Below are 13,168 nucleotides of genomic sequence, written 5' to 3' on the forward strand. Positions count from 1 at the left end.
CACTGTCCACACAGCTGGCCACTTTGTTCCTTGCGAGTTTTAATCACAGCCCTTCTTGTGTAGCTCAAAGTGAGAACCGCACGCCCTGTCCGCCACATGCATGTTCAAACTTTGCCGTCCTATTGTCATGGGTGAACAAATAACATCTTTCATTTCCTTTAAGCACTCTCCTAGGACTCCTGAGGAACATTCATCAGACAGACGGAAGTGATCTTAGTGGTCTTAGGGCTATCGCTTGGCCCGCTGCTCCAGAGACGCTGCCTGTGATCCTACCTTGAAGACGAATTCCTTTGATGCAACAGTGAGGTTCAGCAAAACAAAATATTTTCAGGGTCAGCTGGACCGCTCTGTTTTCCTTAGACCGGGAGAGCACTCGGGTAAAAGTCAGCTACGGTTTTATTTTAAGATAATTAGTTTTTTTCGTTAAGCGGAAAAAATGCTTTTGAATGGGCAGGGGAGCCATTCTTTTTCCTGCGCTGTTGTTTTTGAAATGCAGCATTAGACGTCGACAAAATGCCTTTGAGCTCCAGGGAGAACCCAGTAGAACCTATGGTCTTTCTTAAGAGCAGAAATAGCAGGGAGTGTATATTTGTGAGTGTGCGTACACACATGCCGGTGAGGGCTTGAGGGAGTTTGATGAGAGAGGAAGATATGGTAAGACTCATTATCAGCACTTTCCTCATGACAATGTTTTCTCAAGAAAATGTTGCGTTGAACTTACACGGCTGAGCATGTTTAGGTTTTTCCTCCCTTTGACCAGAATATGCATCTTGTGACATGAGAAGTGCCTAATAATAGAAACATTTTTCCAGCCATGTACAACACGCTCAGAAATAAAGGTACACAGCTGTCACTGGGGCAGTTCCCCTCGTCACCGGGGTGGTACCCTCAAGGGTACGTCTCGGCACCTTTAGTCAAGGACCATAATTTTACCATAATCCATTGGAATCATACTTTCTAAGCTGCACTGACTCCACACACCCCAGTCTCGTCTCCAGGCTTTTAATTTTATTGCTTTGTTTTAAAACATTAGGATATGAACAGGTACAAATACGTAGTTTTCGCCTTGGTAAAACCTATTTAGGGTGCACAATTGCACCTTAAAACCACTGCTGTACCTTTAAGGGGAACATTTACATTGTTTGTACCTTGATGAATAAAAACACACAGAACTTTTATTTCTAACAGTGTAGCCAATATTAACCAGTTTATTCAGCCACGGTTTGATATGCATTACATAATTATTCATATCTAATCACCTAATGAACTACAGTTACATAATTACAACAGACGTCGACAAGAAATTAGAAAAAAAGGAGGATTTTCAAACAATAATAAAGTGTCTCCTCCTGCGCTTGAAAAGACGAGTATGGCACTGAGTGGAAGTTTGGAATCGGTACTTTTCACAGAATTTGCTTCAACGAGATTAGTGAGAGTTCGTTCGTCTGATTGGTTGAGAAGTATTCACTCCATACTGTGTGCTTTTTCCACATCTCAGTCATTCTGCTGAGCATCAGTTGCAGAGTAATGGTACAGTCTCTACTACAGCGCAGAGAAAACCAGAAACTCGACGCAGCAGATGATATTTAACCTGCGGCCAGATCTGATTTGGTCAGATTCTGAAGAAGAGCTCAGTGCCTGTTCTTGCCCATAAGCAAGCTTCTCATTTGGCAGGTGTGACGGCAGAACGACTAAAACCAAATATCAGAACGCAATTGAACAAACAAGATCTGCTGTGAAACTTTACAGAGCGATGGAGAGGAAGCAGTGTTCGGAATGACCTGACGAAAGCTGAGCTGGACCTGATATTGACACTTGTATGTGGCACAATGTTTGGGGCTTCTTCGCTTGACTGTTTTTGCTTTTCTCTTCATTTTACAGAGCTGTTATTTAAAAACAGTAACACCCCAGGTCATGTGCCGTCGCACATCGTGTGCTGTTTTGCCGGAATGAAACTAGATGTAAGATGAAGCGCACACACTGTGGGTGACCCAGGAGGGTTAATGCAAAAGCTGAGGTAACAAATGACTTTTTTTTTTCAGACTAGTTCATAGGACTAGCTGTTAACTTCCACCATGACTTTGCTTTGGATCTCTGCCTGGGTGTAGAGCGAGGCCTGCTCCAGGACTTTATTCCAGCCTCTTCAGTTTGATGGCAAGATAAAGGGCTTTGACACAGTGACTTCTGCCGACATGACAGCCTTTTTTCTTCTCCTCACGCTCTTCTTCCCCGGGTTGAAGAGTTGAGTCCCGGGTCAGCAGCTTTCAGCAGAACCCCAGACTAGAATTCCAGATGGTGAAGTAAGAGCACATCTCAACTCATCAATTTAACAAGCCCTGCTGCTCGCTGCTTATCCACGTCCTGCTCGTAGGCCAACACTTCCGGCTGCAGCCGGGGCCTAAGCGCCGGACAAATTGAGATGTATCTGAGCTAACTGGTAACAGGATGGTCACAGTGTGCAAAGTGATGGCAGGCTAAAGCGAAGTCAAGTCAGCACATGGTTTATGACCCCTTTTACAGCGTCCTTTCTTTTTTGAATTCGCCCCAGCAGATCGTTAGCGATTCTTTTGGGAAATTACAAGGAAAAGTGGCTGTTTACGTTAATGCGGCAATCCATCAATTGGGTGACTATCCAAATAGTCGTGTTATGAAAAGCAGCGGTTTCTGATATTCTCTCCGGTGTAAAGTTTATGGCAACAGCTGCCTCTCTGATATGAAATAACACGGACTTGTCCGTCCTCCGCTGACAATGTTTGTGTGTAAGGCTAACTGTTGCTATGAGAGCGAAATGGCTGGCAAGACTAGAAGCAGAGAAGATAACCTTTAAAGTCATCGTACATCAGCCGAGAAGAAACACTCAAGGACACCAGTTTCTGGCTCCTGTGATTAAGCTCAGAAAAGTCAGGGCTTCTGTCCAGGGGCCTTTTCTGCTGGGCTACATGTGTTTTCTGGGCCTGTGCTCATGTAAGAGAGCTGATATATATTCAGACCTCTCCACTTTTCTGTGTGGTAAAAAGGAGATAAAAAAATAAATAAATAAAAATCCAGAAAAGCGTTGCCTTGCCGCTGAGTCAGGATCTATGAAAGCCTCTACACACTGCCTGCATGGCTCACAGCCTCACTTTTATTGGGAAATGTACTTCAGAATGGAAAAGGCCACAGATTTTTGCATGTGCTCCAGAAAATTTGACCTGGATACCTGATCGGCTCTCAATTGTGCCTTTAATTAAAAGGCGAGTATGTTTATTCTTTTGCTAGATATAAAGGGGGATTTTAAGATTTCTCTAGATCTAGAGAAACTGGACCGAGCCAGCGCTGTTCACTGCTGTGGTGAGATAGGAACCAGGCATCCGAAGAGTTTACTGCCTCTAAATTCTCAGAAAGCACAAACTTCCCTGCAAATGCACGTCTGAGAATTTGCCTCACAATAGCCTTTTTATGTATTCTGACTCCATTCACGAAGGAGAGGCGCATGGGGGACATCGTGAGGCAAAATAGCACCCAAATAAAACCATCATCAGCATTACATAAAAGCTCAGAAGACGCATGTAGATTCACGGGCAGGAGATCTCGGTCTGTCTGCATTACAGACAATCATTTCACATGGAGCCGCTGAATGACACGGTCTCCACCTCAGAGTCTGAATTCGGCAGATTTTCAGGACATTCGGTCCAATTTAACTGCTGCTTCAAGGGGAGTTTTGGACATATATAAAATATATACTGTACATATAAAAGGTAACAAGATTTTTTTTTCTTTCAAAAGATTAATAACGGAATTCGCTGGTTATAGGAACACAGAACTGGTTCAGGAATCGACCTCGACGCTCTCAGCCCTCACATGGATTCATTCAAATCCACCACCAGCACATCTGATTTAATTTACCGAAGTGTGGATTAGCCAAACTGGATACTGGGTTATGTCTACAAATTATGATTTCCATTCACAAGTTTTCCTTTTTTTTTCCATGATGTAAATTGTTGGGAGTGAGCTTTACTCATACATGAGATGCCAGTGCTATATTATAACGAATTCCAACTTCATTAGAGAAATAAAAATGTGTTCTGCATTTATATTCCCATTATACACACACACACGTATGTATATGTATATATACACACACACACACACACACACATATATATATATATATATATATATATATATATATATATATATATATATACACACACACACACACACACACACACACACACATATATATATATACACACACACACACACACACATATATATATATATACACACACACACACACATATATATATATACACACACACACACACACATATATATATATATATATATATATATATATATATATATATATATATATATATATATACACACACACACACACACACACACACATATATATATAAATATATATATATAATTAAAACTACAGTAGGTTTTTTCCTTCTCCTGTAAAGTTACCATTTTGGAGATACAAGGTTTTCTCCACATATATATATATTTGAATCAATACAAATATACATGTGTAAGTGTGAACATCTACAGGCCACAGCAGAACCCTTTAAGTGAGGACAGGCCCGTGAGGTCCGGCCGTTCCTCCCTCGCAGACACTAAGCCAGAGGTTAAGGAGGAGTGGAGCTCGGGCTGAGGGAGTGGAGGGAGGGACAGCGCTCTTCTCCTCACAGAGTCCCAGGACTGAGTTCTCCGCGCCTCCTGCCTTCACCACCAGCTCAGAGATCACCCTCCCTGGACCCCTGCGCTGCGCTCCTGCAGCGGCTCCTGCGCCGATAGGCCGCTGTAAAATGTAAAGCAGAGGCGCGGAAGGAGTTTGCGCTGCCGGGGGAGCGAGTCCACAGCTCGGACCGCAGCCGCACCTCCGGCTTTGAACTGTACTTGCTGTGTCTCTTCCTCCCGCGGAGATAAGCTGCGGTCAGAGCTGCTGTTACGCTTTCCATTCTTATTTGAATGTTATCCATGGGCGGTTATCCAGAAGTGACCACCTGCGTCCAGTTGTGGTCTTCCTTCAATATTTTACAGAGACTCCTCGCTTTATCTAAACACGGTTATTCCCACCGAGCCTCGCGGCATTCCTCTTCCACGAAGCCATTATAATAATTATTATTATTATTATTATTATTATTATTATCATCTCTTCTCTCTGACTATTGGAATAAAGTCGGTGGGAAATGCTGGGCGTTGGTTGGTTTAATGAGCCTTTGGGGGGGGGGGGGGGGGGGCGCTTTCGGGGTCGGTACCCGCGCAGCGCGCTCACGTGAATAAACTGCTTCTGTATTTGTTTGTTTGTTTATTTCTTTGTTTTTTCCTAAGTGTAGAGGTGATATTAGTCGACTGCCAATCAGACCGTTTTATATCGGGAAAAAGCTCACGCGCAAATCGTTAAAGTCCAAAGAATAGGTCACTTTCGTTTTTCTTAAAATTTGATTGAAATTCAGGTTTAAATGCAGAATTAAAAAAAATAATCATTTAAATTTATATTCAAGTTTTCTTCCTAAGGGGGAATCTGGCCAAACATGTTCTGATATATATATATGGATGGATGGATGGATGGATGGATATATATATATAAAATTATATAATTGCAGTAATATTAATACAGTGAAGCACCGCCGAACTCAAACAGGCCAATAATATTTTCTTTATTTATTACTCATATTGGCAGTTCTGAAATAAAAGCTAAATTCCAGAAAATTCACTCAGAAAATTCCAGGTGAAAAAAAAAACACAGACCATTTAAATCACTTATAATTTAAATCGCTTATAATTTAAATCGCGTCGATCTCGTTTATTAAAATAGCCAGACGTTCATTACCACGTCGTATTTATGATAATTATATGTTACAGTCAAAGTTCAACGGACTGTAAATACTCTATAGTCTATTTAATAGTCTGTACATAGTCTAGAGTCCAATCAGAGCCTCACTCCAGACTCAGGCTTAAGCCCGTTCATGTTATAGTCTGGGTGACTCAGTCCTGCACTGATAAGACACTGACACTCTTATTCAGTGGCCAGTGGGAGATGTTTGTAAAAGCTAAAAGTAAGTCTAATTAAACAATAATAATAATTTAGCGATCCAAACAGAAAGTGGCCTCAATCCCGGGTCCCACAGACACAATAAGACTTACTTATTACATAATTTCAATCCCGCTCACCAGAGTTTACACACGTACAACAATAAAGTTCAGTCCTGAAATAAAAGAAAATACAGAAAAAAGTGGAGGCAGCCAGACTGAGACTAAAACAATGACCACTGTGAGTTATAATCCTCCTGCGGTGAGCACAGGGAGGAGTGTAGTAGAATGTAGGAGTAAATGAATGAAGCGCTCCTCAGTCTGTAGCTCCTCCTTCTGGCTCCCCTCTCTTCACCTCTATTTGAGCCTTCTGGCCTCCAAAGAAAACAGACACACGGGGCAAAGGAGCTACTCTTGTCCTCCTCCTCCTCCTCCTCCTCCGCCTCCTCTCTCCTGCTCTCTCCCTCGGTCTCCCCTCATTCCATTCAGAGAACTCTCCCTCACTGGGACGTCCCACCGAGGAGCCCTGTCCTGTATGTTGCTCGGGCTGAGAAGAAAAGCCATCTGCTTGGGACTCTCATGCGTGGAGCCAGTGCTGTTACAGTGTCCAGACACAGTGATGAGGCTTCTCTGGACTTGACTTCTGACTTTGTCCTGGATTTGCTATCGAGCTCAACTCACATCCGCTTCTAGGAGGCTCTGAGCGCTTCTCCTCCAGCTTTGGACCCAGTCGCCCAGGTGTGAAGAACATTGGGCATGGGTTCGGACGTCCGTGACCTCAACACCCTCTTGTCCCCGGTCCCGGCTCTGCCGGCAGGGAACGGGAACTGCTCGCTGCCTGTCAGCAGCGCCCCTCAGTGGGCACCTGTGCTGGACTTCCATGCCGGTGCCCCCTACAGCCACTCCTTCATCAAGCAGGAGCCTAGCTGGGGCTCGGCGGACCCCCACGAGGACCCTCACTGCGGCCTCAGCGCCTTCACCGTCCACTTCTCCGGCCAGTTCACCGGCACCGGGGCCTGCAGGTACGGGGCCTTCGGGGCCCCAGCACCAAGCCAGCCACCGGCCAGCCAGCCCAGGATGTTCGGCAACAGCCCCTACCTGTCCAACTGCATGGACAGCCAGGCCAGCTCCAGAAACCAGGGTAAGAGTGACTTGGTGTGGTCGTGCTGTACTACCTGTACTGCTGATCACACTTTCATAAACAATGAGCCAAAGGGCTTCTAAACTGGAAGTGTGTCCAAATTAACTGTAACTGCACTTACTATGGTTTATATCTGCTGATGCTGCTTTTAACTGGGGGCGAAATTCAAGCCTAAACATCGAATTTCCGTCTTCAGGGGGTACGTTACACTAACAGCCAGGGCTCCTTTGAGGCAAGGCCTTCATCTGAGGTGAATATGGGGATAAAAGCAACGTTAGAGCATTTAAACTGTGGTTCTTCCAGGCCTGTAACGCTGGTTCCGTAACGTGACGTAACTGCATGTTATTTTGGGAATGACTAGTAAACTATATTCATTAAAATCAAATTCCTAAACACCCTATTACAGATTTTAGAATATTGGATATTCTCGTTTCTTTAAAATATGCCTTTGTTTAACAGTCTGTCAGGTAAGAATGGCTCAGAAAATTTCATTTTTAATCTTTCTCAATTATTAAATGAGAGTGAATGGAAAACCTGGCTTTATTATACTATAATTATCATGTAATTATTGCATTTATTACATTATGTAGTAATACTATATTATGTCTTCAGCTAATTTATGACTAGTAGACAAAACCTTAAATGGTTATTTAAAAAAAAATAACACTGGGACAAAATAGAGAAATATAGTGGTTAAAATGACATTTACAGATGAAAATTTGTTATGATTAGTATATAACTGCCTAAACAAGGTGGTAAACATATTTACGTTCACTGAGCACATTTTACTTGTTGTATGCTTGAAGCTTGAAGAAAATTGCAATATTGCACAAGTTGGATTTTATCTTGTCTATAAATAAAGTCCAGATTTGACCAGATTTGCACATCGTAAGTCCAAGTCTCATCCGTTTCTTGCCATATGTCTCTGACCACACATGGAAAAGGAGCACTGGGAAGTACACAAATAATGGGATTAAAAACAGGAACGTGAACAGAGATAATCTGCGAAATCCTCACAATCCTCTCGCGTATAGATCCGCATCACACGAAGCAGAAAGGTGATGTGTGTGAGTGATTGATGTTTAGCTTTATTTAAGACCATCAAGCGTGTTGCTCTTGGTAATGGGGAGTGTTGATAAAAGTTTGGGAGTGCGGCGAGAAAAACACTTTTTCCACCCACAGTGATGGATCATACTAAAAAAAAAGCTTCAGAGCTTTAGAAAAATGATTAAATCCCACATGCGCGATGCTTAACCAGCATGCCTTCAACTTGTTCGCTTAGGTCGTCAGATTCGAGTCAACACGAGCCATTTAAAAGAGAAAGTGAGCACATCTGAAGAACCAACCCTCGGAGCCGCGGACGTAGGATTCGCCCCTACCAATGTAATGATCTTCTGTAGCGAGGAAAATCGTTCTCATGCGTTACCACTAAAGCTTGTGTCTATTCATAGGAACCATCATTTGCTGGTATAACAATATTCATATCCAAACTGTAAAATTCACAGTCAGTTTGTCAGAGTTGGCTCTATTCATTGTCAAGCTTAGCTGGTGACACAGCATATCAGGACCATACATTACTGCTTTTTCAACACGGCGTACTATAAACTGTAATCCAATGTGGTAAAAAATCTGCAATATTATTACGCAATATTATGACATACATGCTCGCAGGATAGCATATCGCTGTTGTCGGAACAAAACCTCGTATCTCCAAAATGTGAACTTTACAGGAGAAGGGAAAAACCTACTTTACTTTTAATGCAAGTCAATGGAACCAGACGTCTTTCCAAGTGTTTCTGGGCCTTTTCTTTTAGTCCATTCATCATGAAATTCACTCACAATATAAAGGGCAACAGGCGTTCTCAGATTATTTCAAAACCTGAAAAACGACGAAACAACAGCGATACACGCTACACACCCATTACACTACCCCACACAAGCATTTTCAGACTGCCACCTCATTTCCCTTTGCTTTTATTCTATCACCCAATTTTCCTCACATCACTTTAGATGTAGTGGAAGTCTTAACATGAACATCTGCCTCTCCCAGCTGTTTAAAATGGGCTTATGTGCATGATTTAAAACACATTCATGCAGTTTATCTGTATGTACACAGCCAGGCGCAAGCAGGTAAAGAGGGATAAATCGGTTCAGTTTTACTTCCAAATGTACTGGAGAAAATGACATTAATGTGTATTAAACACAGCAGTGACGGCTCTCCGGCTGTGTTTTAGACAGTGAGTCATCTTTAAGGTAGGAATAACTGAGAAAAGTGGATTTTTATTTAATATTAAAGTTAAATCGAGGGTGGATATTGACAGCTTTAAAATCTCCTTACTAAATACACGGTACACTGCAGGCACAAGCAGGTAAAGGAGGATAAAGCCAGTAGTTCTTTATATTTCTGCTGTTACAAGCCTTGTGGAGTTGAAATGAGTAATAGAGCACATGAAATCCAACGAGTTCACGACAGCCGAGCAGCACGCGCTCTCATTTTTCATCCCTCGATAAAAACGCAGGAAGAAGTCGCGGTGAACATAATGTGCTCGTCATGTGAAATGTGCAAGCCGGGTCACAAAACTCCCTTTGTTCCCTTAAATGACGGCCCAAACTTTTATAACACGTCTATAACCTAAGAGTAATGCCGCTTAGTGTCATCCATGACGTTACTAAATAACACGCCTTAGCACATAATAAGGCTGGGATTTTAAAGGGTTAAAGTGTCGATATTTGTGTAATTGAAATACAGAAACTGGTGGAGCAGTGGAAAGAGGACTGTAGGCCTCGTTTTCCCAAAAGTGTTGTTGCTTGGAAAAAAAAGTACCTTGATGGGCAAAAAAACATGCAGCACTTCTGCTGTATTTTAGACGCTCAATGATGACGATGTGAAAATGCATATTCCGCATTATAGACCACAGTAAGAGCACACTAGAGCACTCGTATCACCCCCGTGTTACCCCTGAACACTCCTAAAGCTGCTGTCACGGGTGGAAGGTCCGGACATCCATGCCCCCCCCCCACTGAAAACTGCCCATCAGGTTTAAGTGTTGCCACTACTGGACACACAATCCCCAGATGGCATTACTTCTGTTTCATACATATACATCTGAAACACTCCACACATCTCGGGGGGAGGAAATTTAAATCAAGTGTTAAAATGTATTTTATGATATTACACTATATTTTGTTACTAGATAGATAGATAGATAGATAGATAGATAGATAGATAGCTTTTAACTGCTATACAATATATGGAGGTTCTTTAAACTTTAATAAAGGTCCTTCATACCACAAAAAATAAAATAATATACAAATAAAGAAGGTATGATTTCCACTTTTTTGTCAATTTGTTTTTCATTTTTTGCCATAATTTGAAAACGCTATTGACCTTTTACAGTATGTCAAAATCTCAGGATAACTGGACCAGTACAAACAGTCCAATTACTTGGAATATATCATTTCTCCATCAACGTCCAACTAATAATGCACTTCCCTTCTACTGTAAAATGCTCTTTTTTTGGAGATACATGGTTTTGTTGGGACAGTGATGTTATAGTACCAGCACATGTCTGTTTTCTCATTGGCTGAGGGGGGTACGGTGAGGGTAAATGTCTGGTGGGATAAATCAAATCTCTTTACAGGCCTGCGAGACACAGTTTTGTCAGGCCTGCGTTAGAGTCTATACTCACAGTGTGGCACATCTTAAAGAGGGGCTAACAGCATCTTCTCCACACACACAGGCTACCTATACACATACTCCCACACACGCTCACCCCTAGCTCTCCCTCTCTCACCCACACACCCTCACGCCCACCCGGACCCTTCACCTCGCCCGGTAAGGGGGAAGAGGGATGGTCGTCTTTAATGAGTTTCTAGTCGTTCGGAGGTGAAAGTGGTTGTGTGTAATTAATGAAGGCAGTGTTGGGGCAGGGTGATTTACGAGGCTGAGGCTGACCTGGGGTCAGCTACGGCATGATTCACCCCTAAAGCCAGTGTCTGTTCTCGGCCGCGGTGTCCTGCCCAGTGTTTGTTTGCACTCGTAGCTCGTCACCCCCCACCCCCTGGCTTAGGGGGCAGGGGTGATTAGGGTAGGAGAGGGGTTATTATTTCTCCATTAGCTAGCGTGGCTCTATCAAGAGCTTTTGTTGGTTGCAAATGAGAGATATAGTTGTTTGCAAAAGTATGAGCACCCCAGTAAAATAATGTTTTGTTGAGATTAACGAATTTGAAAAAATAAAATACAAAATATACTAAAAACCATAAAGATGGTATATATATATATATATATATATATATATATATATATATATATATATATATATCGCTGCTGTTTCTTCATTTATGACATTTTTCAGTTTTTGACAAAATTCGAAAAGGTCTGTTGTTCTTTACATTGTGTGTAAATTTCATGATGAATGGACCAACAGAAATGTCCCAAAGTGACTTGGAAAAAATTCTGGTTCCATTGACTTCCATTAAAAGTAAAGTAGGTTTTTTCCTTCTCCTGTAAAATGACCATTTTGGAGATATGAGGTTTTCTTCCGACAGCAACGATACATATATATATATACACACACACACATATATATATATATATATATATATATATATATGCAAGGTATATAATAATATATAATATAACATAATATAATATAATATTTTTAAATGCATTTCATTACATTACACTATATTTTGCAAGTAAAATACATAAAAATACTGTTTTAAAAGGAAAATAATGTAATGAATTATACTGAATAGTACACTGTATATTACTCTAAAAATGTATTTATTTTCTCTCTCTCATTGGATGTGGGGGTGGGGTTGGGTTAACTTTCTGTCGGGCCAAAATGTAACGTCCTCCTGGGCCAACTTGGAGCAGCCCTGTTCTGTGCTGTTGCTCGTTATAGTTGCTTTTAAAGTAGCAGGATACAAATAGACACACTAGTCATATTTACACAGTGCAAAACCACGATATTAAAGTGAATACGAGGACCTCTTGAATATTATAATTAGGTATTCTAATCTGGACCATGTGTGAATCTGCCTGATCTCCAAGATGCAGTGTGAACTGTGGACTGGTCACTCTGAATAAAGGCGGCTTATTTCCTGCAAGGTCTCATTTCATCAGGCCAGTGTCTGCTCCTCTTCCAGGTTACGGCGCGGTTGCTTTTGACGGAGCCACCAACTATGGACACACGCCGTCCCACCACGCCTCCCAGTACCCCAACCACCCCTTCAAACATGAAGACCCAATCCCACAGCAAAGCAACATGGGTAAATCCTGCACACATCACAGACCGCATTATGAGTTTCAGCTCATCTGCATGTATCTCTGCAGCCCACTTCAGCACGTACTCTCTGAGCGCCTGAGTGTTTTTCCCTCTCTCCGGAGTCAAAGGGCAGCGTCTGTACAAATCAGTCCAAGGTCAAGTTGCATACAGACCCCGTCCTTGACCAGTAAATCAGTGCATCTCTTATTTCATCAGCCTCTCTTCTCTACTGCATGTCGCTGCGTTGAAACTTAGGTAAACACCTTATCGGGCCACGTGCTCTTCATTTCTGCCGCCGTAAATCCTTCCTGGGCCCACCGAGCTGATTGCACTGCGAGAGCCTTTTCGGAATGTTTAGAACTGCCAGGGGACCAATTCACAATAAGAGGCCTTTGGTCCAGCCAAGGCACCGATCCCTCATTTGCACTCTGAAAGAGCGAACGAGGGGTCGGCGTGCTTTATGGCTTCAAAGAGAGCGAGGCTGTTGTTTTCATAACTGCGGAGTGGACTCGGCTGCTTCTCTCCTCGCTCTCAGATCCCCTGTCTGAGACCTACTTCACCACACACACACACACACACACACGCCTGCTCGTGCGTTTCATTAGAGCCGCAAAGTTATGATACTTGAAGCGTCCAGGCAGAGGGCTTTTTTCCATGCGAGACTTAAGACATACAAAGTGTACACAAAGGGCTCGTTCTCATTAGTTAGGGGGGACAAAAGTGAAAACAA

General features: G+C 42.5%; 2 protein-coding genes across 6 annotated transcripts in view; one reads left to right on the forward strand and one right to left on the reverse strand.

The window, feature by feature from the left end:
- Window positions 1-13,168, reverse strand: part of tcp11l1 (t-complex 11, testis-specific-like 1) — a 350,112-nt gene that overhangs the window by 40,859 nt on the left and 296,085 nt on the right. The window lies entirely within an intron of this gene.
- wt1a (WT1 transcription factor a) overlaps window positions 6,427-13,168 on the forward strand; it is a 34,342-nt gene continuing 27,600 nt past the window's right edge. For all 4 annotated transcript variants that reach the window (XM_017685696.2, XM_017685697.2, XM_017685698.2 and 1 more), the window contains exons 1-2: window positions 6,427-7,168; window positions 12,320-12,442. In XM_017685696.2, the coding sequence (XP_017541185.1) occupies window positions 6,784-7,168; window positions 12,320-12,442 (508 nt within the window). In that variant the 5' untranslated portion in view covers window positions 6,427-6,783. The remainder of the gene's footprint in view (window positions 7,169-12,319; window positions 12,443-13,168) is intronic.

This window comes from Pygocentrus nattereri, chromosome 8 (genome assembly GCF_015220715.1).
Source record: "Pygocentrus nattereri isolate fPygNat1 chromosome 8, fPygNat1.pri, whole genome shotgun sequence".
Lineage (NCBI taxonomy): Eukaryota > Metazoa > Chordata > Actinopteri > Characiformes > Serrasalmidae > Pygocentrus > Pygocentrus nattereri.